This window comes from Bombina bombina, chromosome 4 (assembly GCF_027579735.1).
Source record: "Bombina bombina isolate aBomBom1 chromosome 4, aBomBom1.pri, whole genome shotgun sequence".
Taxonomy (NCBI): Eukaryota; Metazoa; Chordata; class Amphibia; order Anura; family Bombinatoridae; genus Bombina; species Bombina bombina.
In genome coordinates, this window is record NC_069502.1 from 946,262,256 (window position 1) to 946,287,030 (window position 24,775).

The window sequence follows — 24,775 nt, forward strand, 5'->3', positions numbered from 1 at the left end:
TCCCTTTCCCTAATCTGATGATCAATCATAGGATTCCCCTCATTGCCCTTCCTACCACCTCCCTCCTTTCCCCTCACTGACGCTGTGGCTCAATTTTTTTTTCTGCTTCCCCTCCAGCGATGGGCCGCCCACCCCACTCCCATAAACGATAAGTAGCCACTGCCTAAATGGTATTGAACGATGTCTCAATATCGAGGCATCGCTGCAATACCCTAAGAGCGTCTGGAAGCAATTGCGATCGTGCCAGGTACATCCATGATCCTTAACTGATGGTTTTTGGAGGACGTACCTGGCACGTCCTCGGTCATTACGGGGTTAAACAACTTTCCAATTCACTTATATTGTATAGTTGCTTCATTCTCTTGTTATCTTTTGCTGAAGGAACAGCATTCAACTACCGGCAGATGGATGAACACATCTAGTTAGCCAATCACAAGAAACAAATGTGTGCAGGCACCAATCAGCAGCTAGCTCCCACTAGTGTAGGATATGTGCATATTCTTTTTCAACAAGGGATACCAGTAGAACAAAGCACATTTGAAAATAGAAGTAAATTTAAAAGTGAATCATGCAAGTTTAATTTTGACTTTCCTATCGCTTTAAGTTGATGTGTATTTGCGCAGAGACTTCTCATTAATATAGTTTATTAACGTGACTGTGATATTTTTGAGGTTCTGACTTCCCTATAATTTTACAGAAATATAACAGAACACTGTAATTTTTCCAACTATTAAAATCTATCCACTTGGTTTTTACCCATTTGGGATATGTGAAAAATTGTTTTTTAGGACATCTGTTCATACATTTTAAAGTTGGACAACCTGTTCTTTAGCAAGCCTTTTAATTATTATGCTTGATTGTAATTTGCTTTATTTTGTTTTACAAATGACGTTTTATAAAATATTTTACTTTTGTTTGCATTGTGGTTTCCACTATCAGAAACATCTATTTATTTTACAAAAACAAACATAAAGGAACTATTTCTCATACATTGTATACTCTGCTGCTGTTTACAATAAGGAATTGGAAACACATTAAAGTGAATGTAAATTTTCCCGTTTCAAGGAGTCAATTATAATTCATAATCAGTGTATTAGTCAAAACGCAATTTTTTCCCCCCAAAATTCGCAAAATATCACATTATATTTTAAATGCAAACTTATCTCCGTTTTCGCTTCTAGCTCCTCCTATCCATTTCTTCCTTTATTTCTTCCGCCTAACGTATAGAGCGGTCCCACCCGCTCTATGACGTGTTCGAAAAGCTCGTTCACGATGTGTTGTTTTTTTGCGCATGCGTTTAACATTCAGTGCCTGATTTGCGCATGCGTTATTAAATTCTCTGTGTATCCAGGAAGCAAATGACTGCTGCATTGTTATGCGTATGCTTAAATCGTGTACGCGCAGCGCTTCTGAATCAAACAGCAGTTGGTTTCGCATGCGCATAAAGAAAGACGCATGCGCATAAAGAGATAGTGACGTCTCCGAAAAGGGGCTGGACGCCACGGGGTATGATTGATTATTAGTAGACTACAGTGTCAATCAACCTTCAAAATGCGGTCAAAAATGGCGGGCGGAGGAAGCGAGCAAGATGATTAACAGTAAATAAGTATATAGATCGATATAATTATACATTTAAAAAAAATGATGAATTAAACTTAACTTAATTTTGAATGATAAACAAATTGAAATTGTGTGATAGCATTGACTTTACATCCACTTTAAGGACAAACAAAAATGTACAGTACTTTGTCATATTTTGTAACCATCCTATTGTGGTGTTAGCAGTTAAGCGTTGTATTCCTGGAGTTTTATTCTTATTATTTCTGGGTTAAATCTGAGTTTAGCGTTCTAAATTATTTACATTTTTTCTATCTATGTTTTGCCCCATTGCTTACAATGTTTTGCAGCAAACAGGTGGAAAGCCATTCACAAGTCCCCTTCACCTCCCAGACACACCTGAAAGCCACAGGATATGTTGGAACCTATGATAATGTCATCTGAAAAAGACAATTTAAAATAAGAGTGTGATGTTATCTTACAAATTAAATTTGACAGGGCTGCGTTTAAGTTTTAAACCAGGCTCACCCGCACTCAGTTTGCAAAACAAAAACAAAAAACGTGTAGCCATAAACCCTCCCAAAATATATAACAGGCAACTAAAGTAATACTACATATTAGAGAGCAGATTAAAAGCTTATAAAAATGTAACGATCACACAGTTTTTTTAATTTATAGAGAGACAATATTACGGGAGCAGTATGATTAAATCGCAATGATCGCAGAGAAAAACAGCTCTTTTGCCCAATGCCCATTTCAAAAATGTCCCTTGTCATTCTACGCTATTTCCGGGTAAAAGCATGATATGCATAGATCATAACAGTCCCACGTTTGAAAACTCACTGACAGCATTCTGAGGTCCTGATAAAATGAGGACCCAAATAATGTTGATATAGTAACGCCTGCATATAAATAATTTAAAATATCCGTTTATTTTGCTTTTTACTTTCTATTTGCAATTTTACCTTGAAATAGGATTCGTTATTTCTTCCATACAGCTAGTCTGTGTATTTTGGAATAAAGGAATAGCGAGAAGGGTTATACAGGCGTGGATACGATAACCTTAGACAGACATGGCGGCGCTGAGGTTGTGCAGTAGTGTCCTCCGCACTGCTTATAGAGGTGAGCAGGCTTCTCGTTATGTGAATACCATCATTTTAGCGTATTTACTGTTTTAGTCAGGTTACCGGGTTTCTCACTTTTACGCATTTGTGTGCTAGTTATATCATACAAAACCATTAGAAATACAGGATGGGTATTGATGAGAATGAAGTGATGAACGCTATACTAAACCTCATACAAATTAATTCATCTCTCTAATAAAATATGGTGACAGATGCGGTCCAAATAAAATGCCTTACGATTTCAACATTGCAATAACAAAGTGTAAAAGTGTATTTTAAAATGGCTAAAAGAGGTGAATATGAAATCTTTGTCCAACATAACTTTATTTAAATATTTCAAGGGACGTTGTGGTCAAAAGAGAAACGTGCAAGTGCATTTTACTTTTGAATATAATCTTTTTTTTGAACACATATTACTAAAAATGCTTCTAACAAGTGCTGTATTTTATTGCTCCAAGTAAAAGTAAACAAAATTAAAAGGCTATGAAAGTAATACAAAATTACATGTTCTAATTTGTTTAGTATTTCATTTTAAGACTACCGACTCTGCACTACTGTGTGTGTAAACCCTTCTCCACGTAAAGGGATTAACCCTTTCATGACATGGTCAATTTGTCTACATCGGAACAACGTTCCGATATAGACAAATTGAAATCACGCGAGATTTCAGTTATGGGATCGGGTCAGGGGGCGTCCCTATGATGCTAGGCACACCCTCCAGACCGCAATCGCATCCAGAAGCACCGTTGGCTTCAGGACAGTGCGATGCCGGTTAGGATGGAATAGAACGCCATAACGGCCTTAAAACGTTAAAGTGAAGGTAAAGTTATTTCCTATTGAAGGCAACCGAGTATATATCATATTAACCTTAATCTAGTCGCTATGTTATTTTAGCAATTACTCCCATATTTTAAGAATTTTTTTTAATTTTAAATTCCCTACCGTTTTGGTACCTAACTCCTCCCAAGCCCTTCTTCCGTGTTAAAGTTGTGAACGCGCATATGAGAGACGTGGAGAGCGGTTGGGACCCCTCTCCACGTCTCTCATATGGGCGTTCACGATTAAATATTTTAGTTGCGCATGCACTACTCGAGTTGGTTATGTGCTACTCGAGTTGGTTCCACTGCGCATGCGATAATCAGCGAGCCTGCTTTTTTGTGTGCGCATGCGCTAATTTTCAGTATTGAAATCCTTCTCATGTGTGAAACGGGAGCATGCATTGTTCTCAATGTGCAGATGATGTCGGCTGACGGCCGCCTAACGGCCAGAATATCAATTGGTCCAGAAAAAAATGTGACCTAGTGTTATTTTTTTTTTTTTTTTTTCAGGCTGAATTTGGGAACGCATCTAAATAACTTTTGAAAACTTATATTTAATTAGCACACATAATGCTATAGTTTATAGAGATTAGGCTAACTTTACCTTTACTTTAAACACCCAGTAGAAGTTGTGCTCAGTACCCACAGTGCTGGGTCCAGAGGGGAAACTGCCCATGCTCTAACACAGGGTTCAATAAACCCAGGAGCCAGGGAGCAACTGGCTCCTAGAGTTTAACCCCTGGCTGCTAACTTTTTGGGTTATTATCCATAGATCTATTATTACAACTTCCACTGTCTGGCTCCTAAAAATATGTCTGGCTCTTAACCTTTTAAGGCCGTTACGTTTCATTCCGTCCTAACCGGGCTGAGCTTTAGCGCCATTAGGATGGGATAGAACGTTCTAGCCATTTTGCTGTCCTAAAGCCAACAGCGCTTCCAGGATGGGGTCGCGGTCTGGAGGGTGTGCCTAGCGTCATAGGGACGCCCCCCGGACCCGATCCATCATTAAAATCTCGCAATCGCGTGCACGATCGCGGGATTTCAATTTGTCTACAAATTGACCCTGTCATGAAAGGGTTACATTTTCTTACTGGCTCCTAATTTTTAAACCGATTTGTTGAGCACTGCTCTAACAAATTAGAGCATGCCATTTTCTATTATTATGGCTCTTTAAACTCCCTTTTAAGAGTCATTCAAATAAACAGAAAACCATTATTTTTTTCTTTTATGATACAGATAAAACATTTAATTTTAAACAATGTTCCAATTTTCTTCTATTATCAAATTTGCTTTGTTTTCTTGGTATCCTTTGTTGGAGAAACAGCAAGCACTACTGGGATCTAGATGAGCACATCAGTTGAGCCAATGTCAAGAGGCATATATGTTCAGCAAGCGCCCAGTAGTACATTGCTGCTCTTGAGCTTACCAAGGTGTGCTTTTCAAGAAAAGAATACAAAGAGAACAAAGCAAATGAGATAATAACAGTAAATTGTAAAGTTGTTTAAAAGTGCATGCTTTTTCCAAATCAATTTAAGTAGGATTGGTACCAGAATTGTACTTTATTGCATTTATTTATTCTTAACAGAATCTGTATCTACATTATAGCTTCACAGTTATATTGTTTAAAGGTATAGAACAATCCTACAGCATAAGCTGCTTTTTAAAAAGTTGAAAGGCAAGGGCTGCTAAAGCATTTAAATGTCAAATGTTGCTTGTCAGTATTTGCAAAAGCAGAAGTCATAGTTTTCACTTCCCTTAATGCCGTTAGGATGTTCCTTGCCGTCCTAGCAGCGCTGGGCTTTAACACTGTTTAGGACAACATGGAATGTCCTAACCAATCTGGCATCCTGCAGAATACTGCGCTTTCGGAATGGGAACTCGGACTGGGGGATGTGCCTAGCATTGTAGGCAGATGAACCAATCCCACAATTGAAATCATTTATCACAAATATAGATCACGTGATTTAATTTTTAAAGCAAGTGTTTACATCGTAACTTCATTCGATTGTTAAACACTTGGCCCTGGCATGAAGGGGTTACATTTTCCTATATATCAATATAAATATTTTTAGACAAATTTACAGCTTAAACTGCTGCACCTTCCTTCAGCAGTATCTGGAAAAAAATATAATTGGCAGAATATTGGTCGTTTACCACAAACCTGCAGTCACAATTAAAAATCAAAACAAAACCCTAAAAATGTAAGTAAATCTGCATTATATAATCTCATGAGCTCTAAATATGTAATACATAACCCTTTATTGTCCATATAACTGTCTTTTTAAATAACGCTTTGAATCTTTTGTCACATTGCGGAATATGTTGCGCAAGGCCAAGCTGTGTTAACACAGCCAGCAGAATAAATTACACTCCCAGTGGGTTCTAGATGAGATGAGATAAGGTAATAAAATGTTAATTTTCCATTGTTCTCTCCAACTATTGTTCATTGGTTTATGAACAGATATAAAATGAAGAGGTATATGAACACAATGGGATAAAGTAATGAGATCTGATTATACCTACAAGCTCAACCCATTTTATTAGGTTGTGACTTCAAAACACAAAATCGGCTATTTCATATACACAAATAAACCTTTAAAAAAATCTAATTTCATTCATTTTATACTCTGCATCTAGTAAAAAAAAAAAGTAATTGGAAAGAGAAAAACAATTTTATAGTATACTCTCCCTTTAACTATTTGAGATGCTGCTTAAATGTATGTGTTTGTTAATGCTTCCAGGGAGTTACGTTGCTTTTTTAGTCAGTCCAAGGGTTTCTGCGCCTGCCTATGTATGGCGAGATGAAAATTGAGTAGATTTTCTCAATTCTCTGCGCGTAAGTCATTGCGCTAAATATGTATTACTGAATGGCGACGCCAGTTCTATGTTCGTTTATGAGAGTAAAAAATGCGGGCAACGAGTAAAATATACGCACGTAACTTGTATGCTACGCCGTATATGTGATACCAAAACCGCGTAAAAACCATCGTCGACGGCTTTTGCGGGCGACGCCGCATATGTAATCTTGCCCCTACATGGCAGTTGCTTTTAACCTGGCACACTGCAGCTTTTAAACGGCAAAAAAGAAAATATGGATGATATAAATGTATTTGTTCCTTCTGCTCTTTTTAAAAAATAGCCAAATAAGTCCTTCACCTAAAAAAGCTTTACAAAATGCAAATAAAGTAGCTAGGTAATAAGTAACAAAAATATGTTTTTTATAAACATATGATAACACGGTAAAATAACTTTAAAACTACACACTCAAGTATAAAAGCACAATATGGTGTTGAATCTCTCTCTCACACACACACACAAATATACTATATAGTGTTGCACAAAAACTCCAATAGAGTGTATATACAATTGTGCAAACAGAGCTACACAAAGTACAAATAAATGCTGTACATACATTTTTATGGTAACCAGCACAATGTTATCCTCATTAATATAAAGAAACATCTAAACAATTCTTGTACTAAAAATAGTTCTATCTGGTAAAAAGTCTTCTCCACACAATGTACTAGATTACAAGTGGAGCGCTATTCAGCGCTACCGCTAGAGCGTAAACGTTGCTAGAAGTAATAGTTTTGCACGCATCGAGTTATGAACGTCTTTGAAGTTGAAAATAAAAAATATTGTGTGAGCAAGTATACCAGACACACGCTAACGAAAGGACTTCACGATATTGCGACTGCAATAACTTATTTTCCCTATAGAAGTCAATGGAAAGCAGAGAAGAAAAAACACCTATTTCTCTTGCAAGGTGTATCCAGTCCACGGATTCATCCTTTACTTGTGGGATATTCTCATTCCCTACAGGAAGTGGCAAAGAGAGCACACAGCAGAGCTGTCCATATAGCTCCCCCTCTAGCTCCACCCCCCAGTCATTCTCTTTGCCGGCTCTAAGCACTAGGGTCTCTCTACGGGAGAGTAAAGTGAATGTGGTGTTAGGAGTCTAAATCTAGTTCTTTCAGTTCTTCAAGGGGTTCCGTTTGAACCTTTACATTCCATAGATATTAAGTTGTTATCTTGGAAAGTTTTGTTTTTGGTAGCTATCTCTTCGGCTCGAAGAGTCTCAGAATTATCTGCTTTACAGTGTGATTCACCTTACCTGGTGTTCCATGCAGATATGGTAGTTTTGCGTACTAAACCTGGTTTTCTTCCTAAAGTGGTTTCTAACAAGAATATTAACCAGGAAATTGTTGTTCCTTCTCTGTGTCCCAATCCTCCTTCGAAGAAGGAACATCTGTTGCACAATCTTGATGTAGTTTGTGCTCTAAAGTTCTATTTACAAGCAACTAAGGATTTCAGACAAACATCTTCCTTCCTTGTTATCTATTCTGGTAAGAGGAGAGGTCAGAAAGCGACTGCTACCTCTCTTTCTTTTTGGCTGAAAAGCATCATCCGTTTGGCCTATGAGACTGCTGGCCAGCAGCCTCCTGAAAGAATTACTGCTCATTCTACCAGAGCAGTGGCTTCCACATGGGCTTTCAAGAATGAGGCTTCTGTTGAACAGATTTGTAAGGCAGCGACTTGGTCTTCACTGCATACTTTTGTCAAATTTGATAAATTCTATACTTTTGCTTCTTCGGAGGCTATTTTTGGGAGAAAGGTTTAGCAAGCAGTGGTGCCTTCCGTTTAAGGTACCTGTCTTGTTCCCTCCCTTCATCCGTGTCCTAAAGCTTTGGTATTGGTATCCCGCAAGTAAAGGATGAATCCATGGACTGGATACACTTTGCAAGAGAAAACAGAATTTATGCTTACCTGATAAATTACTTTCTCTTGTGGTGTATCCAGTCCACGGCCCGCCCTGTCAATTAAGTCAGGTAAAAATATTTTTGTTTAAACTACAGTCACCACTGCACCCTATGGTTTCTCCTTTTTCTTCCTAACCTTTGGTCGAATGACTGGGGGGTGGAGCTAGAGGGGGAGCTATATGGACAGCTCTGCTGTGTGCTCTCTTTGCCACTTCCTGTAGGGAATGAGAATATCCCACAAGTAAAGGATGAATCCGTGGACTGGATACACCGCAAGAGAAAGTAATTTATCAGGTAAGCATAAATTCTGTTTTCTCGCGCTCTAACCAGGAGTTATAACAGGTAGCCCTCAGTTTACGCTGGGGTTAGGTTCCAGAAGGAATGGTTGTAAATCGAAACCGTTGTAAATTGAAACCTAGTTTATAATGTAAGTCAATGGGAAGTGAGGGAGATAGGTTTCAGGCCCCCCTCAAAATTGTCATAAGTAACACCTAATACATTTGCTAAACAGCATTATAAACCTAATAAAATAATCACACAACACAGACTTCACTTGCATTTTTCTGCAAACAGTTTTTTCTATGCATTCCAATCTGGACTGATTTATAGATAGGAAGATATTGTTCCTTTGAAATCTGCTTGATAACTCAGGTCTGGTTAAACTGATTAATTTAAGCTTGCTTGGCTTTGCTGCAACACAAGCGGACAGCTCCACCTACTGGCTATTTTAATAAATGCACTACTTCTCAATGCTTTTCAATAGCAGTCATATGACTTAAAAAAAAAAAGGTTGTTATTCTGAAACGGTGTAAATTGAACCGTTGTAAAACGAGGGCCACCTGTATATATTTCACATTACAATGTTCTTCACTTACAGAACAATGCTATTTTTGTGTGTGTGTATGTATATACCTATAGATATGCATTTTACATTAACATCAGATATACAGTATATAGAAATATATATATTTAATAATAAAAATGACATAAGAATATAAAATAACATAGGAATGTAAAATATGAGTAACGCGCATGGGGATTCACACTTTAGGCATCACAAACTTACATTGCATTATTGAAATATTAAATATTAAAAAAAAATGAATTATTAAAAATTATTAGATATTTTAAAAAATCTAAATTACACAGAATGAATCTATATTTTTACAGTGTGTATAATAATTTTTAATATATTTTTTTTTTAATATTTCAGTAACGCAATGTAAGATTAATAATTCTTTATGTGCGCTAGCCAGACACCGCGTTAGGCCTAAATCGCAAAGCCTTATGCGCGTTCCACCTATTTACATTCTATAAAATGTGGTTGCGCTCTTACGATCGTGTTTACTTTCAACTTTTAATACGTGGGCTCTTTCCGACAACAGTGCGCCACTTGTACTGAGCAGTGAAGGCTGCTTTGGAAATCTTGCAATGCAGGTTTCAATGCCACAGTCCTACAAGCTCTGCTTTTTAACCTCCCCACCACCTCAGAAGTCACTTGTTAAGGGTGATAGGCAGGCCTTGCTCTTGAATGGCATTTCACTAACAAATGCTTGTGCAATAGAAAAATACAGGCTTCAGGTGTCACAGTGTCCTCTGCACACTTACCGCAAAGGCAGGAAGACCGTTTCCCAAGTTGGGAACCTTGTCCATCTGTCCCTTAGTACAATGGGCTCCAAGCCTCTTCCTCATTGGACTGTTCATTTCACTCTTCAACTTTCAGTGACAGCACTATCTGCTAAGCTTCTGTCTATCTACCTATCTCATGGATTGACAAATGTATTAATACTTAGGAGAACTTAAAAGCCACACAAAATTTTGTAGACGCCAGCAATACTGTTTTTATATATATAATCCTAGCGTTTCAAATGCAGTGTATTGGTCTATTTTTGTATTTGTGATGCTTTCTTTAGTGAAAACCTGCTCCAAACTGTGACCTCCAGGCCATATTCTTCCCTCCAATAGTTTTTGTGTGGCCCTCAGCATCAGTGAACAGAAAAGAACATCAGTAATTTTGTATGAAACATTAATTGCACACTTTTCATTAGGTAATTAGGCACATTTATTTGTATTACAGTAAATTTGAGTAGAATATATTGTAAAATTAAATTAATAGAAAATTAATTGAATTTGTAATTTTTAACTAAATATGTGATTATAGCTTAATTCTATTTGGCATTATCTTTAGCATAAGTGTGATTATAATGTAACGGCCAATCCCACCATTAGTCATTGGCCCTCCTTAAAAAAATGATACAAAAATAAAATAAAATTTGGCACCCCTGATTTAGGGCGGGGGGTACCTGGGCCATGATTTTCTTCAAGCTATAAAGTTGCTTTTTATCAGCTGCCAATAAGAGCCTAAGACCTCTTTCAGCATAGAATGGATCCCCTGTTTCCAAACTAAAGTTACATGCCCCATTGTGTTTTTTTGTTTTGTTTTCCGCCTAGCAATAACGATCTTGGTGCCTATTAGCGCAGATAATTGTCATTACTTTGGTCAACACCTGCAACTAAATTTGTGGTGTCCCCTATTTCATATGAAAGGTCTTTGCTCTCTATTTACTGCATAATGGATAGATATGACTTCTCAAGAGCTCTTTCTCTATGACCCCTGGGGATCACCTGCATCTTAGTGAAAAACAAGTTTCTTCACTGCTATAAGCACTTGCTAGCAAGTATGCAGTTGGTTTAGGCAATTAGAAACATTTTGGTGGAAACCCAGGTTACACAATTGGCTTTATGGTCTCTCAACAGAGTGTAGAACAAGCACAGATTCTACACACATGAAAGCGTTTTAGAAGAGAAGCGACAAAACAATGATTTTACAGTAAAGTTTTTGCTCTGCATAATTAAACATTTTATATCACAATCTTGAAGTTTAAATATTTTTTCCAATGTACTTTTAATATAAAATTTAGTTTTTGTTCTTTTGGTGTCTTTTGATGAAAATAATACCTAGGTAGGTTCAGAAGCACAGTGCACTACTGGGAGCTAGCTGGTGATTGGTTTCTGCATATATACACTTCTTATCATTGACTTACCAGATGTGTTCAGCTAGCTCCCTGTCATGCATAGATGAATCGGTCCATGCTCACAACTTGCTGTTGTAGGGTGTGTAGCACATGGGAAATTAAAGGTTGTTTCAGTTGTGCTTGTGTAAATTTATTGAAAGTTGAACAAGTACTGACAAAAAGTCCCTGATCTAATTAAGTATATTGTTGGGTATCACGTGCCTGCCTATAACTTGAATGTGTGTGAGTTAGCATCTCTGATCTTAATGACTTTGGAATGATGACCCTTGCCCCCTTGTACAGTATGCCATTCTGAATGCCGATGTCATCCCTAAATGCCCAATATCTCTTACAAGCAATTATACCTCTTCTGTTATATCTGGCCAACCGGTTAGAGCTACAAACTTTTGGTGCTTGCACATTTTAATGTATTTCTCTGTGTTGGCGTATCTGTAGCAGTCTTTGGTCTGTAACATATAAATGATTAATTTGCGCTTTGTCATAAAGTTCGTGTTGGACGCGGCAAACTGTGTTTTATGCATGTTTGACATCTAATGTCCTGAGTGTGTCATCAGCTATTGGTTCAATATCATTGAGTCCGCATAAGAGTCCATGTTGCTTACGTTGATACATCGCAGGTGCCACAGAGACACCAAAGTCAATTTGAGCCATCTCTTCCTGCCCCATGAGGTCCAGAAAGTTGTCATTAAATAATCATCCAACTTATATTGCTAAAAATGCATCATGTGCATCAACAAGAGTGAAGATCCGTGCTTTTGGAAGCTTGTACCAGACATCTGAGCGCTTGCTACATTTAGCCACCAATAAGTAAGCGTAACAGAGGTTCTGAACCAAAAATGGACCGACTCCTAAGCTTTACATCCCTGCTTTTTAAATAAAAATAGCAAGAGAACGAAGAAAAATGATAGAGTAAATTAGAGCATGAAATTTTAAGCAGCTTTCTATCTATATCATGAATGAAAAAAAATTGGGTTTAGTATCCCTTTAATTTTGACTTTACTTTGTCTTAAAGCTCAACTACAGTAGTGTAGGTTTTGCTTCCCCTGCAGTATAAAAATACCAGATAGCTTACTTTAAATGTATGTTCTTCTCTAAACAAAACCCAAATCTGCTTATAGTTGCTGCTAATATTTATCACTAAAATAATTATAATCCTAATAATTCAGATTTGTAATCCTAAAGGGATGGGAAAGCCAAAATTTAAATTTACATGGTTCAGATAGAGTATGTTATTTTAAGACACTTTTAAATTCACTTCTATTTTCAAATGTATTTAGTTATCTTGGTATCCATTGTTGAAAAATGATACGCACATATCCTAGACTAGTGGGAGCTAGCTGGTGATTGCTGGCTGCATATATTTTGTTTCTTGTTATTGGCTGACTAGATGTGTTCAGCTAGCTCTTAGTAGTGCTTTGCTGCTCCTTCAGCAAAAAGATATAAAGGGAATTACGCAGATTTGATAATGGAAGCAATTTTGAAAGTTGTTTAAAATTTAATCCTGAATTCTTGCCCCTTTACTATTATTTGGTAGTAAATGCACAAATCACTTAAAGGCACAGTCTACAACAGAAATTTTATTGTTTTAAAAGATAAACAATCCCTTTATTACCCATTCCCCTAGTTTTGCATAACCAACATGGTTATATTAATACACTTTTTACCTCTGTGATTACCTTGTATCTGATCTTCTGCAAGCTGCCCTCTTATTCAGTTCTTTTGACAGACTTGCCTTTTAGCCAATCAGTGCTGACTCCTAGGTAACTCCACGTGCGTGAGAACAGTTTTTTTAACTCTAGGAAGTATCCCTTATAAATTAATAACCTTCCTCTACTATTCACTTAGTTACTATCCTTTTAAGCGGCAAAATCAGCAGAAAGACCAGAATAATCCCCTGGGACCTTCATATTATTATCAGAATTATATATGTAGTTTCAGTAAATCTTAGAATAAATTCCTATGTAGTAGGGGGACCCAAGGCTCCTATGCAATTTACATAATTCTTCTTAGGAGAATGTGTAGATAGTCATATACTTACTTTAACCCAACAAAGTTTCAAATTTGTATGCAGCTCACCTTGTGATATATATATATATATATATATTAGTTCTATACGAACAGTAATAACTATTTAGAGAAATAAACCAACATGCAACATGACATTTATCAGGCGATCAATGAATTTTGCAGATTTTAACTCTGTTCTCAACTTGATTCTTCACAAACTACATCAATATGCCCTATTCAGCGTTTAACCAAAGATTTACAGATAATTCTACATTCTAAATATGTTACATAACCCGGATACACTTTTTGCTCCCTAACTCTATTTATGCTATATTTCAAACTTTTAAGTCTGCTCATTACTGTTTCCTTATGGGATTACTATTCAACATATACCAAGATGTACCCAGTACATGAAATTTCCTAGTAAACATTGTATTTGTTTATAAGAAAAAGGTTTATAAAGTCAGTACTCGACATATAGCAAGATGTACCCGTTAAAGAGATCTCCTGCTATAGCTATTTGCAGATATAACGGACAGATATTCCATCTACCATAGAGGTAGGAAATTGGCCACATCAAATCTAATGAGATAAATATTTTAGCCGGATTTACCCAGAGATACCATAGCCAATCAGACACTGTTCGATTGATATTCCAAAGCAGCTCTGTTCCATATTTTTTCGATCAGCATATAGCCAGTCTCTTATGATGTCACTGTTAATCATATACCAAGATATACCCAAAACAGAGATTCCTTGCAAGTGCTATATATGTAGCTAATAAACAGATACTGCAGATATCATGCTGATTATGAGTTATTTACAAATAACAATGGAGGTAACTCTTCTAGCATGAGCCACATATATATATCATAGTAAATCAACCGATATCCAATTTTTACTCCAGCTATTCACTCCAACTTTATTATGGGGTTAATACCCAAGATATACCAAGATGTACCCAATACTGAGATTTACAGCAGAGAATGTGTATATGTACAAAAATACTCCCGGTATAGTTAGGCAGTACTAGATTGCTTTCAGCTTGATTTATGTAGGACAGATTTCAGCCATTATATTAGTTAGCTAGTCCAGCAGGGATTCAAATTTTTCTACTTAGCTCTGATTACTTTGTGAGTAAAGCTTTTAGATCTGCTCACAACAAATTTCTTAAGAGGCTACTGCCCAAAATATACCAAGATGTACCCGATACAGAAGTGTTTTCAACTGGAACATGTAGAATTAAGCTGGCTATTTCAGGTTCAACAAGTGCGGATAATAACAATGTCCCTTTTTTAATGTATTGATACTGAATCCTTTTAATCTTGTGACCAAGTAAGATTATAATCCACCAAGTGGGAGAGGGGGGGACTGGTCATTTATTGCCACATTTCCAGTACTAGGAAGACAGCGTGTTATACCTGGGAGGCCCCTGGGTCTATATTTAAAGATGGTCGTTTAAACAAACCATGTGGCAGAGATTAAGCCGACATTCTCTAGTATATTGAGCTCCTGCCTCCTTAGGCAGTTATCCGCTTTGGCCCATCCTCCCAATACACTCATACACAAGAACTCTTACCGTCCTCTGTCTCTCCGGAATCAGGCAGGTTCTTCACCCCACACCTCTCCCTTACCTCTTCGCTCTGGCGTGCGCCACAACACCTAAGTAGGCAATAGATCGACTTCCTTCAATAAGCTGCTCACAGCTCAATGCCTCCGGCTCAAGAATATCACCCTGCGCTTGGAGGCTGATTGATAGGGGAACACTGAAAATCCGTGCAGTATCTTCCCTGCACGTGCAAGCAACACTTCATGCTCCTTGCTCCACCCCAAATGGAAGCCTACGCCGTGAGCACGGTGTTATCTATATGACACACATGGACTAACACCCTCTAGTGGTGAAAAACTGTCATAATGCATTCATATAAGAGGCGGTCTTCAAGATCTAAAAAATTAGCATATGAACCTCCTATGTTCAGCTTTCAACTAAGAATACCAAGAGAACAAAGCAAAATTGGTGATAAAAGTACATTTTGGACTAGACTGTCCCTTTAATGTCTTGGCTTTATATCATATATATTATTACTTTCTAACCTCTAATGGCTAAAAAGTTTTATTTTGGTACAATATAAATTTATTCTTAAGAAGGAACCGTCTGGCTTTTTGTACTTGTAAACTTGGCAACTGTGCTAATGATTTAATTACATTTCTAATTACCAACTCAAAGAAAACAAAAGCTGCTAATATACGGTTTTGGAGAGATTTGAAAATTACATAAATGCCCAGAAGGTACCAGAAGCAAATATAATTTGCATGTCTTTTAATTGTCCCTGTTTGTTTGGTTTTTAGATAGGTGAATATTTTTGAGCAATTTTTCTACAACCAGACAATCATTACAGTTTTGGGAGATTTAAATTAAAAAATTCTCAAGGTTTTCAAATTTTATTTCTGCCTCTTTAATTGTTGGATTCTTTTTTACCTTAATCAATATAAACATTTTCCCTGGCTCCTTACACAAATTATATCAATACATTTGACCGTTTCATAAAACCATATGATTTGTTTTCATGAAACTAGTTATACCCAGTAGATGCAGCATATCTTTTTTTACTTACAGGTAGCCTCAGTTTGTGCCAGGGTTCTGCTCCTGATGGAACAGTTGTAAAATAAAAAAAATTGATGTGAAATAAACCCAGTTATATAATGTAAATCAAAGGGAATCTAATGAGTTTGGTTCCAGCCCCTCTTAAAATTGGCATTAGAATTATATGTGTCATTATATAATATTATATTATATTTAAATACATTTTACATTATACATTGACAGTTTCCTAAAACCATGGGATTTATTTTCATGAAACTAGTTATACACAGTAGATCATTGTATCGCGTATCATTTTTATTTACAGGTAGCCTAAAGGAACGGTTGTTAGAAAAATGGGTGTAAAAATCAACCCAGTTAATGGGAATCAAATGAGTTAGGTACCAGACCCCTCTCAAAATTGACATTAGTAATGTAATATTATAACCAAATATATATAATATATATATATATATATATATATATATATATATATATATATATATTAGAGCTGCAACAACTAATCGTCATAATCGATAATAATCGATTATGAAAATAGTTGTCAACGAATCTCATAATCGATTAATCGGTTTGCAATTAGTTGGTCTGTGCACAACACCAGCTGCTTCACTCCAATGAACTCCTGCATATGGTATTGTGTTTTATGGTTATGTCCTTAGCCTAAAGGACGTCTACTTTTCACTTTTTCAGGACAGTATACGTTTGCAACTACCCCTGGCTTATGTGTAACCCAGATATAATAGTCATCATTTGGATTGTGTATATTAAATCTGGTGATTTGGAACTATGCTTTTCATGATGTAGTGCCAAGCTTGTTGTTTACACCTTGTCCCTAGATTGAAGGGAGTTATTTAAATTGATGTGCACTATTATCTGTTTGCACAATTATTAGCGTATTGCTTGCTATTGCTGATTATATGTACTGTATAAATAAATGTGTAAGGCTTTGTGCTGTTAATGATATACAGTCCTTAGCGCTTTCTCTCTCATTTTCAAGTATGTCCTGGGACCACAAAACATTGCATTGATACAATAGGGTACAATAAAATACATAAACAATAATAATACACAATATATGCAAACATTTAACATAGAGCAGGTACAAAATATTTAATCAACCATGACAGGAGCATTCTGTTTTGAGATATGTATAGCGGGATCTCTTAAAGGATTTTAGGCTTGGGGAAGTTTTTAAAGTGTGAGGGAGGTCATTCCATAATTGTGGCGCTCTGTAGGAAAAGGAGGATCGAGCTGCTTTCTTTTTGTATTGAGGCAAGCTAAATAATGTGCTGTTATTGGATCGGAGGTTATAGGAGGTGGGAATAGCAGGGGAGAGCATTCTGCTCAGGTAGGATGGGAGCTTCCCAGAAAGGCTCTTAAAGACAAGGCAGGAAAGATGGAGGGTGCGTCTGGATTCCAGCGAAAGCCAGTTTAGTTCTTTTAGCATGTCACAATGGTTGGTCCTGTAGTTACATTGTAAACAAAGCGGCAGAACGAGTTATACAATGTATTTAGTTTATTAAGGTGAGTTTGCGGAGCAGGTGCATATACTATGTCCCCATAATCCAAGATAGGTATCAGCATTTGCTGTACAATCTTTTCCTTTACTGTAGGGCTGAGGCAAGATTTGTTTCTGTACACGTACAGGGCACCTAGTTTTGGATAAAGTTTAGAGGCAAGTTTTTCTATGTGGAGTCCAAAAGATAGATTTGGGTCTAACAACATATTCAACCTTTGTAAGTATATCTACGTTATTTTTAGAGCAGACTATATATTTCCCCTAACCTTATAGCTGGTTATTTACAATTGCATATAGATATTCAAGATATTTTTATGTTAGAATGAAGTCAAGGGTTACTTTATTGAGAGGCCCCTTGCCAAGGTAGAAATCACTTAGCATTGGTGAAGAGCTAACAAAGATAAATATCTCATTTTGGTGAAATTGGCAAAACCCTACTTATACACCTCAACAGCCTTTTCTCTGCTGCAGGAAATATAGCTGCAAACAGAGAACCAGCCTTAGCCAGAAGCATGTGGACATGTTGAGATTTTTGCATTTCAATTCAAAGTTTCTGAAAGAGTGAATAACAGAATGTTATTAACAGTGATAGTCTAACTCTTTCTAGTTCTACCTCTTTTCAAACAGTTTGTGGTTTTGTTTAATTATAAAACTGTGCTCTGTTGCTTAAAAATTGAAGAAACAGTTGTGTTAATGTAAAGTTTTATTCTGAAGTTTATATTTGTAACACTCATTATGTGGATTTTATTTAAAACATAGAAAACTATTATTGATTCTCTTTTTTATCCGATTAGTCGATTAATCGAAAAAATAATCGGCCGATTAATCGATTATGAAAATAATCGTTAGCTGCAGCCTATATAATATTATATTATGTTTATAGCCCTGAAATTAATGTTGTAAATTTAAAAAACAGCAATATAAAAATTCACAATCCATCAATATAACAGTGGGGAGTCCTGTTTATTAGCCAGTGGGCAATACTTTTCTTTGCTCTATATAAAAAGGACATTTTAACAGTTTTTTTTTTTAACATGCACACAGACATAGACTTTCTGTTAGCTTGAACATCAAAACAGCCAGCAATAAAAAAATATATATTTTTAATATGTTACTTCTCTTTTATGTGAATGATAGCGATTTTTTTTTTTAGAGTTCACTGTACTGTCCCTTTTAATAAACCAAACAAATGGTAAACAACGCCCTTGTACACAGTATTACAGTGCTGTACTATAAATGCAGGTGGCAACATTGTTTCTTCAAATCTTTTGTTTGCAGCTAAGGAACCAGTGGATTAACTTCCTCAACAGTGGTCACGTGATCACTAGGAACAGGTGCTATTGTGAAATGGCGCAATTTGGACCAGCGTAAAACATGGGCTACCTGTATTTATTTATTTTGCTAGTGGATTTTAAGTAGACATCATTTTACAATGGTTTCTTTTAGATTCATGTACCATAACAACCATTTCAGTATTGACATCTTACACCCAAAAGCAAGGAAAAAATAACAAATGGCACTTTAAGTATTCAAATAGAATTTTAAAGAACTTTCCAATTTTTTTTTTCTTTATTCATTTTGCTTTATTCTCTTGGTATCCTTTTTTGAACGATCAACACTGTACTACTAGGAGCTAGCTGAGCACATCAGCAAGCCAATGACAAGGAGGTATATATATATGCATCCACCAATCAGCAGCTATCTCCCAGCTCCTGAGCCTACCTAGGTATTATTTTCAACAAAGGATACCAAGGGAACTAAGCAAATTAGATAATAGAAGTAATTTGGAAAATCGTTTCAAATTGTGTGCTGTTTCTGTATTACGAAAGAAAAAAATTGGAGTTATATGTTCCTTCAATGTGAACTTTCTTCAAAATAATAAATGATCAATAATAGATAATTGTCTGAAACTGTGTGAGAGACTATTGGGCGATAATTTGACTGTTAGGGCTAGATTGCAAGTGGAGCGGTATTTATTGCTCCTGCTCAAGCGTAAATATGGCTAAAAGTAATCTTTATGTGCGCACAGGTTAGTGCATGTATTACAAGTTGAAAAGTTTTGTGCTTGTGCTTGAGGACTTCAGTTATTGCAACCATTTGCAACATAGATTTCAATGGAAAACTTAGAAGAAGAAGAAACTAACCCTTATTGCTTGCGCTCTAACCCGACAGGAGTTATTAATATTTCATATTCCAATGTTCTTCACATACAGGAAATGTTTTTTATTATTATTATTAAATATATTTCTATATGTATCTATACCTTTGTGTGTGTATGTATGTGTGTGTATGTATGTATATATATATTGTTTTTTGGTTTTTGTGTACTATAGCAATTAAGCCAATATTTGAATTGAAATTAAAATTAAATTTGAATTTAAGTTATAATTAAATAATAGTATCAACAATATATGATACCTCATTTGCCCCTTCTTTCATCTGTTACTGTTCACTAAATTATAAGAATTATAAAAATTAATAATTAAAAATTAAATATTATAAATCATGAATTAGAAACTATGTATATATAATAATAATTGTTTGTAATTTTTCTTGAGATTGAATCGATTATCTACTTTGCTCCCCTTTCATGTTTTGTTATTTTTGCTGTTTTTTGTTGTTTTTGATTGTTTATATAAGTATAAACTTGTATTGTTGTGTGTGCAAACCTTCCTGTGTCCTGTACATTACAGTCTATGAATTAGGGATTAATTGTTTAAGGCTTTATGAATTACTAAGTTGGACACATATGATGTTAATTGCCTAATTATATGCCCCTTTAAATAGACTATAGGCAGTTTCTTATGCTAAGCAGTGATCAAGTGCGGTGGACCCGCATGAAACGCGTCTGCTGTTACTGCCTTTATGTGACCACTACTTGATTTGGGTGGAGGTCATTTCTAGCTATTGTCCGCTCTTTGTTTTTAGTGCACAGTGCTTTGAATAAAGAAATCTTTTGAATTTACTTACCACTGTTTGGAGCGTCTTCCTAGTTAGCCGGAACTGTCTTTCTCTAGTGCATGTATTACAAGTTGAAAAGTTTTGTGCTTGTGCTTGAGGACTTCAGTTATTGCAACCATTTGCAACATAGATTTCAATGGAAAACTTAGAAGAAGAAGAAACTAACCCTTATTGCTTGCGCTCTAACCCGACAGGAGTTATTAATATTTCATATTCCAATGTTCTTCACATACAGGAAATGTTTTTTATTATTATTATTAAATATATTTCTATATGTATCTATACCTTTGTGTGTGTATGTATGTGTGTGTATGTATGTATATATATATATATATATATATATATATACATATATACATATATATATATATACATATATACATACATACATACACACACACACACACACACACACACACACACACACACACACACACACACACAGTGAGTGTGTGTATATATATATATATATATTTACATTAACATTATCATACAATAATAAAAAGTATTTTATTTTCTATGTGAATAACATTGGAATGTAAAATATGCATAACTTGCTGTGGGTTCCACAATGCATGTCTAACACAGTGTCGGGCTAGCACACATTAATTAGTTATCTTAAGATGTAAAAATACATCTATAACAATTATTGACATTATTATTTTCAATAACTTTTATATTTAATAAATACATAAAGCGCCTTAAGGTAACTCTTGTCGGGTTAGCGCACATGAAGAATGAATGTACTCCTGTTGAGTTGGCACATTTAACCCGGCATGAGAATATTTATTCTTCATGTGTGTATATATATATATTATAGCCCATTGCAGTTAAATACATGACTATATACCTTTTGAAATAGTATCAGGGATGTTTAAGTAGAGCGCTGGTTATGGAGAGGATACCATACAACTTACAATGAGAAAAGATCCTTCGTTCTTTTCTAGTGAAATTGGAGTTAAGAAAGTGGTAGTAAGTGCGCTCGAAGAAGCTAAAGGTATCCGTTGGTTTTATATTGAGTGAGAAAATATATCTAAGAAAAAAATATAAAAAATATAGTGATATGTTAACCTTTATCAAAAATTATAGTGCAAAAAAAGGGGGCCTTAGATGGTCTGTATCAAAAAATGTGATCGAAAGCTCCTTATCAGAGATATCTGCAATCCTAATATAGACAAATGGGTGAAATGTGTATTTACCACAAGAGTATATAAGAAATCTAAAAAATATTCTAAGTGTGTCTGGGATGATAGTCTCTCTATCTCAGTTATCAGTGAAAAAACAAAATGTAAAAGTTTTAAAAATGTTGATCTAATGACTATAATATGTGGATAAAACAAAATCCAAAACAATACGCTCGCCGTATTCAGCATTGCACCAGCAGCTCACAAGAGCTGCTGGTGCAACGCTGCCCCCTGCAGACTCGCGGCTAATCGGCCGCCAGCAGGGGGTGTCAATCAACCCGATCGTGCTCAGAGCAGGGGGACAAGGTTATGGAGCAGCGGTCTTTGTGACCGCTGCTTCATAACTGCTGTTTCGGCGAATCTGATGACTCGCCAGAAACACGGGGCATCAAGCTTGATACAAATGCCCCTCTATCTGAATCATGAAATAAATTTGTTGGGTTTTATGTCCCCTTAATTCATTGCCACATGAATTATATGAATAAGTACAATGAGTCACCACACATCACTCATTGAATACGGTTAAGTAGCCTCAGTATAAAAATAATCATTTATTATTGAAATTAATTGAAAATGAAGGACGGAAAAAATACTGTCTGTAACAACACAATGTTAGTAACAGTCCCTGCTCCATCTTAAGTGTTTAATGCCGGCATGACACTTGTATGTGTTGTTCACTGATTGTTGGGTGGCAATAAAGTTAAATAATAAATCTTACTTTTGATTTGTTTGTGTCCCAACAGGTGGAACCTCTATACCAGTTGCAAGAAGCAGCTGCCCTTACAATAATTTGGCAAAAGCTCTTCAGTCACAGTGTTTTATATCTGAGCCTCGCATTGTTACAGCTCAACAAATCAGACATAGCAGCTTCTTCAACAAATGTGAGTATCTTAAGAAGGAGGTGAATAAAAACAGACCTGTCAAGACTTAGCGATGGTATACTCTCCCCTATTAAAATCAGATCTGGAATGTTAGTGATATTTTAGATGGCGTTCAATTCATCAGTTGTAATGAAGATGCGCTATAACTTACTTTTTAATATAGATATGAAATTCAAATTCCCAGCGCTCTGTCGCCCACTTCAAAAGTTAGTTAATTTTTCTGTGAGCTAATGGTTTGTTCTCCAACCAAAGCTCTAACCACAAAGTGCCATATTGGGAGAGCGCTGATTGGCTAACAATTCAAACCTTTAGCTCACAGAAAAATTGACTTTTGAAGTGGACGGCAGAGCATAGGGTATTTGAATATCATATCTATATTAAAAAGTAAGTTATAGCGCATCTTCATATATATAGCTGATTAATGAAACTCCATCTTAAATATCACTAACATTCCAGATCTGGGTTTTTTTTTGCTGTTATTTTTTTTTAATTATCCTGCATCTGTGCTTACGAAATTTAATTGATTAGACTGGGTGCACTAGATATTATAATGCGTTGTACCAAATTGACTTTCTAATTTTAAACACTGGGTTTATTTATCTAGGCCATAACAGTGATGCCAAATATACTTGTGCACAACATGTTTGCTTTACATTTTAGTCAATATTATCAAATAAGCTTGCAAAGGGATTGGAGAGGACAGAGGGTTTGAAATAGGAAAAAAGAGAGGCTAGGAGAAAATGATAGCTGAAGAGGAAGATGATGTAGTGGCTTTGGATGAAAACTTTTTTTTTAATCTGTTTCTAGGCATTTAGAGGCCCTTAAACTCCCTAATAGTTGACCCCTTTAACGACGGTGACGTACCCCATACGTCGCTGGTCGTTAAGGGATTTGTGTCTATAATATTGCGGGTCTTGCAGCAAGCAGCAACTCTGCTCTGTTATACACTCCCTCCCTCCTGAAGGCTTGCTAAAATAGCGCGGTCTCGCCGCTGGCAGAAAGACAGCACTATTGAAAGCGGGACCCACATAGAAAGACCAGCGACATACAGCGCTCTTTACCAATGAGGTGGTGATTCCACCTCTAAACCAATAGCCGTGCTAGGATGTCAGTTGACACGTTATTGGTTAAGAGGTAGAAACGTCACCTCACTGAAGAAGAGTGCTGTGCCGTGGGCGGCTGGAGCCGCTGACTTTAGCGAGCTGCCGCAGCACAGGAGGAGTGAGTTTAGCCGCCTTTTTTTAGGTTGTGAAATAAACTACATTTTATTTTTAGTGATAGTATATCCTATCGTCTTTTTAAACGCTCGGATTTACCATCACTTTAATCAGTCCATTAATGTGTAATATAAATATTTTATGTTGGGGCTCTTCGCAGTTAAAGGTTCTACCATAAAATAATTACCATTTAAGTCACATGTCAGACTTTGACCTTGAATCATAATTGTTCTAGTATCTAGTGATTAATAACATAACAGTATAGTTCTGTCATATTTGTTGAAATGTTCAGTCTCTTCCAATATTAGCAGCAGATTTAATTGCCAAAAATCGCTGACACGATTTTTAAGCAAAATGACATCATGTATCAATAGCTGATGTTTTCATTAATCAGTGTCTCAGTGTATTGAAGAAAATACAAAAGTAACTGGTATATATACAAGCAAAGAAGTCCTAATTACGCAAAGTTCATGTCTTGTACTCTCTAAGGTTAATAATGTGATTTTGTTTTGACATATGAAAAAGTCAACATGATTATAGAGGCAGCTCTCCCAGGATTCTTTGTGTCAGAGAGACTAGGCATGATGCACAGTTAGGGATTAGTAGCTTTACTTGAAGGGGCTTTGAGTCCTGTAAATGCCAATAGTTCCAATATTTTTTTAAGACTTCTTTGCTACTAGGATTTTCCTTCTTCTTTTAAAAAAATGATTTTCGATTGACACACCGATACAGAGGTCATAAAGAATCTTAGAATTCCTTTTTTGTAATAAATAAAAACACATGATTTATATCTTTCATATGCATTTTAGAAGAGCACATTTAATCATTGCATAGCTTTATTATTTGCCTGCCAAACAAGAATGATAGTATTTAAAGGGACATTGTACTAACAAAAAATGCAATCAATATTAAAGAGCAACATTTAAATATGCTGACATTGTTTTTGTGTAAAACGAATATGAAGTAAAGCCTGTTTAATTTTAATTGCAAACTAGTATATCGTCATTATTTACACACGTTTTACTTCCTACTAATAATGCTCAAGGAGCGTTAGCAGGAAGTACTTAAAGGAATAGTCTAGTCAAAATTAAACTTTCATGATTCAGATAG

General features: G+C 35.9%; 1 protein-coding gene across 1 annotated transcript in view; it reads left to right on the top strand.

Annotated features, from left to right (window-relative positions):
• The first annotated feature begins 2,525 nt into the window (after positions 1–2,525).
• The window catches only part of MRPS5 (mitochondrial ribosomal protein S5), a 404,252-nt gene continuing 382,002 nt past the window's right edge, over positions 2,526–24,775 (top strand). Inside the window, exons 1-2 of the mRNA XM_053712599.1 lie at positions 2,526–2,679; positions 22,311–22,468. Coding sequence (XP_053568574.1) covers positions 2,631–2,679; positions 22,311–22,468 — 207 coding nt within the window. The 5' untranslated portion in view covers positions 2,526–2,630. The remainder of the gene's footprint in view (positions 2,680–22,310; positions 22,469–24,775) is intronic.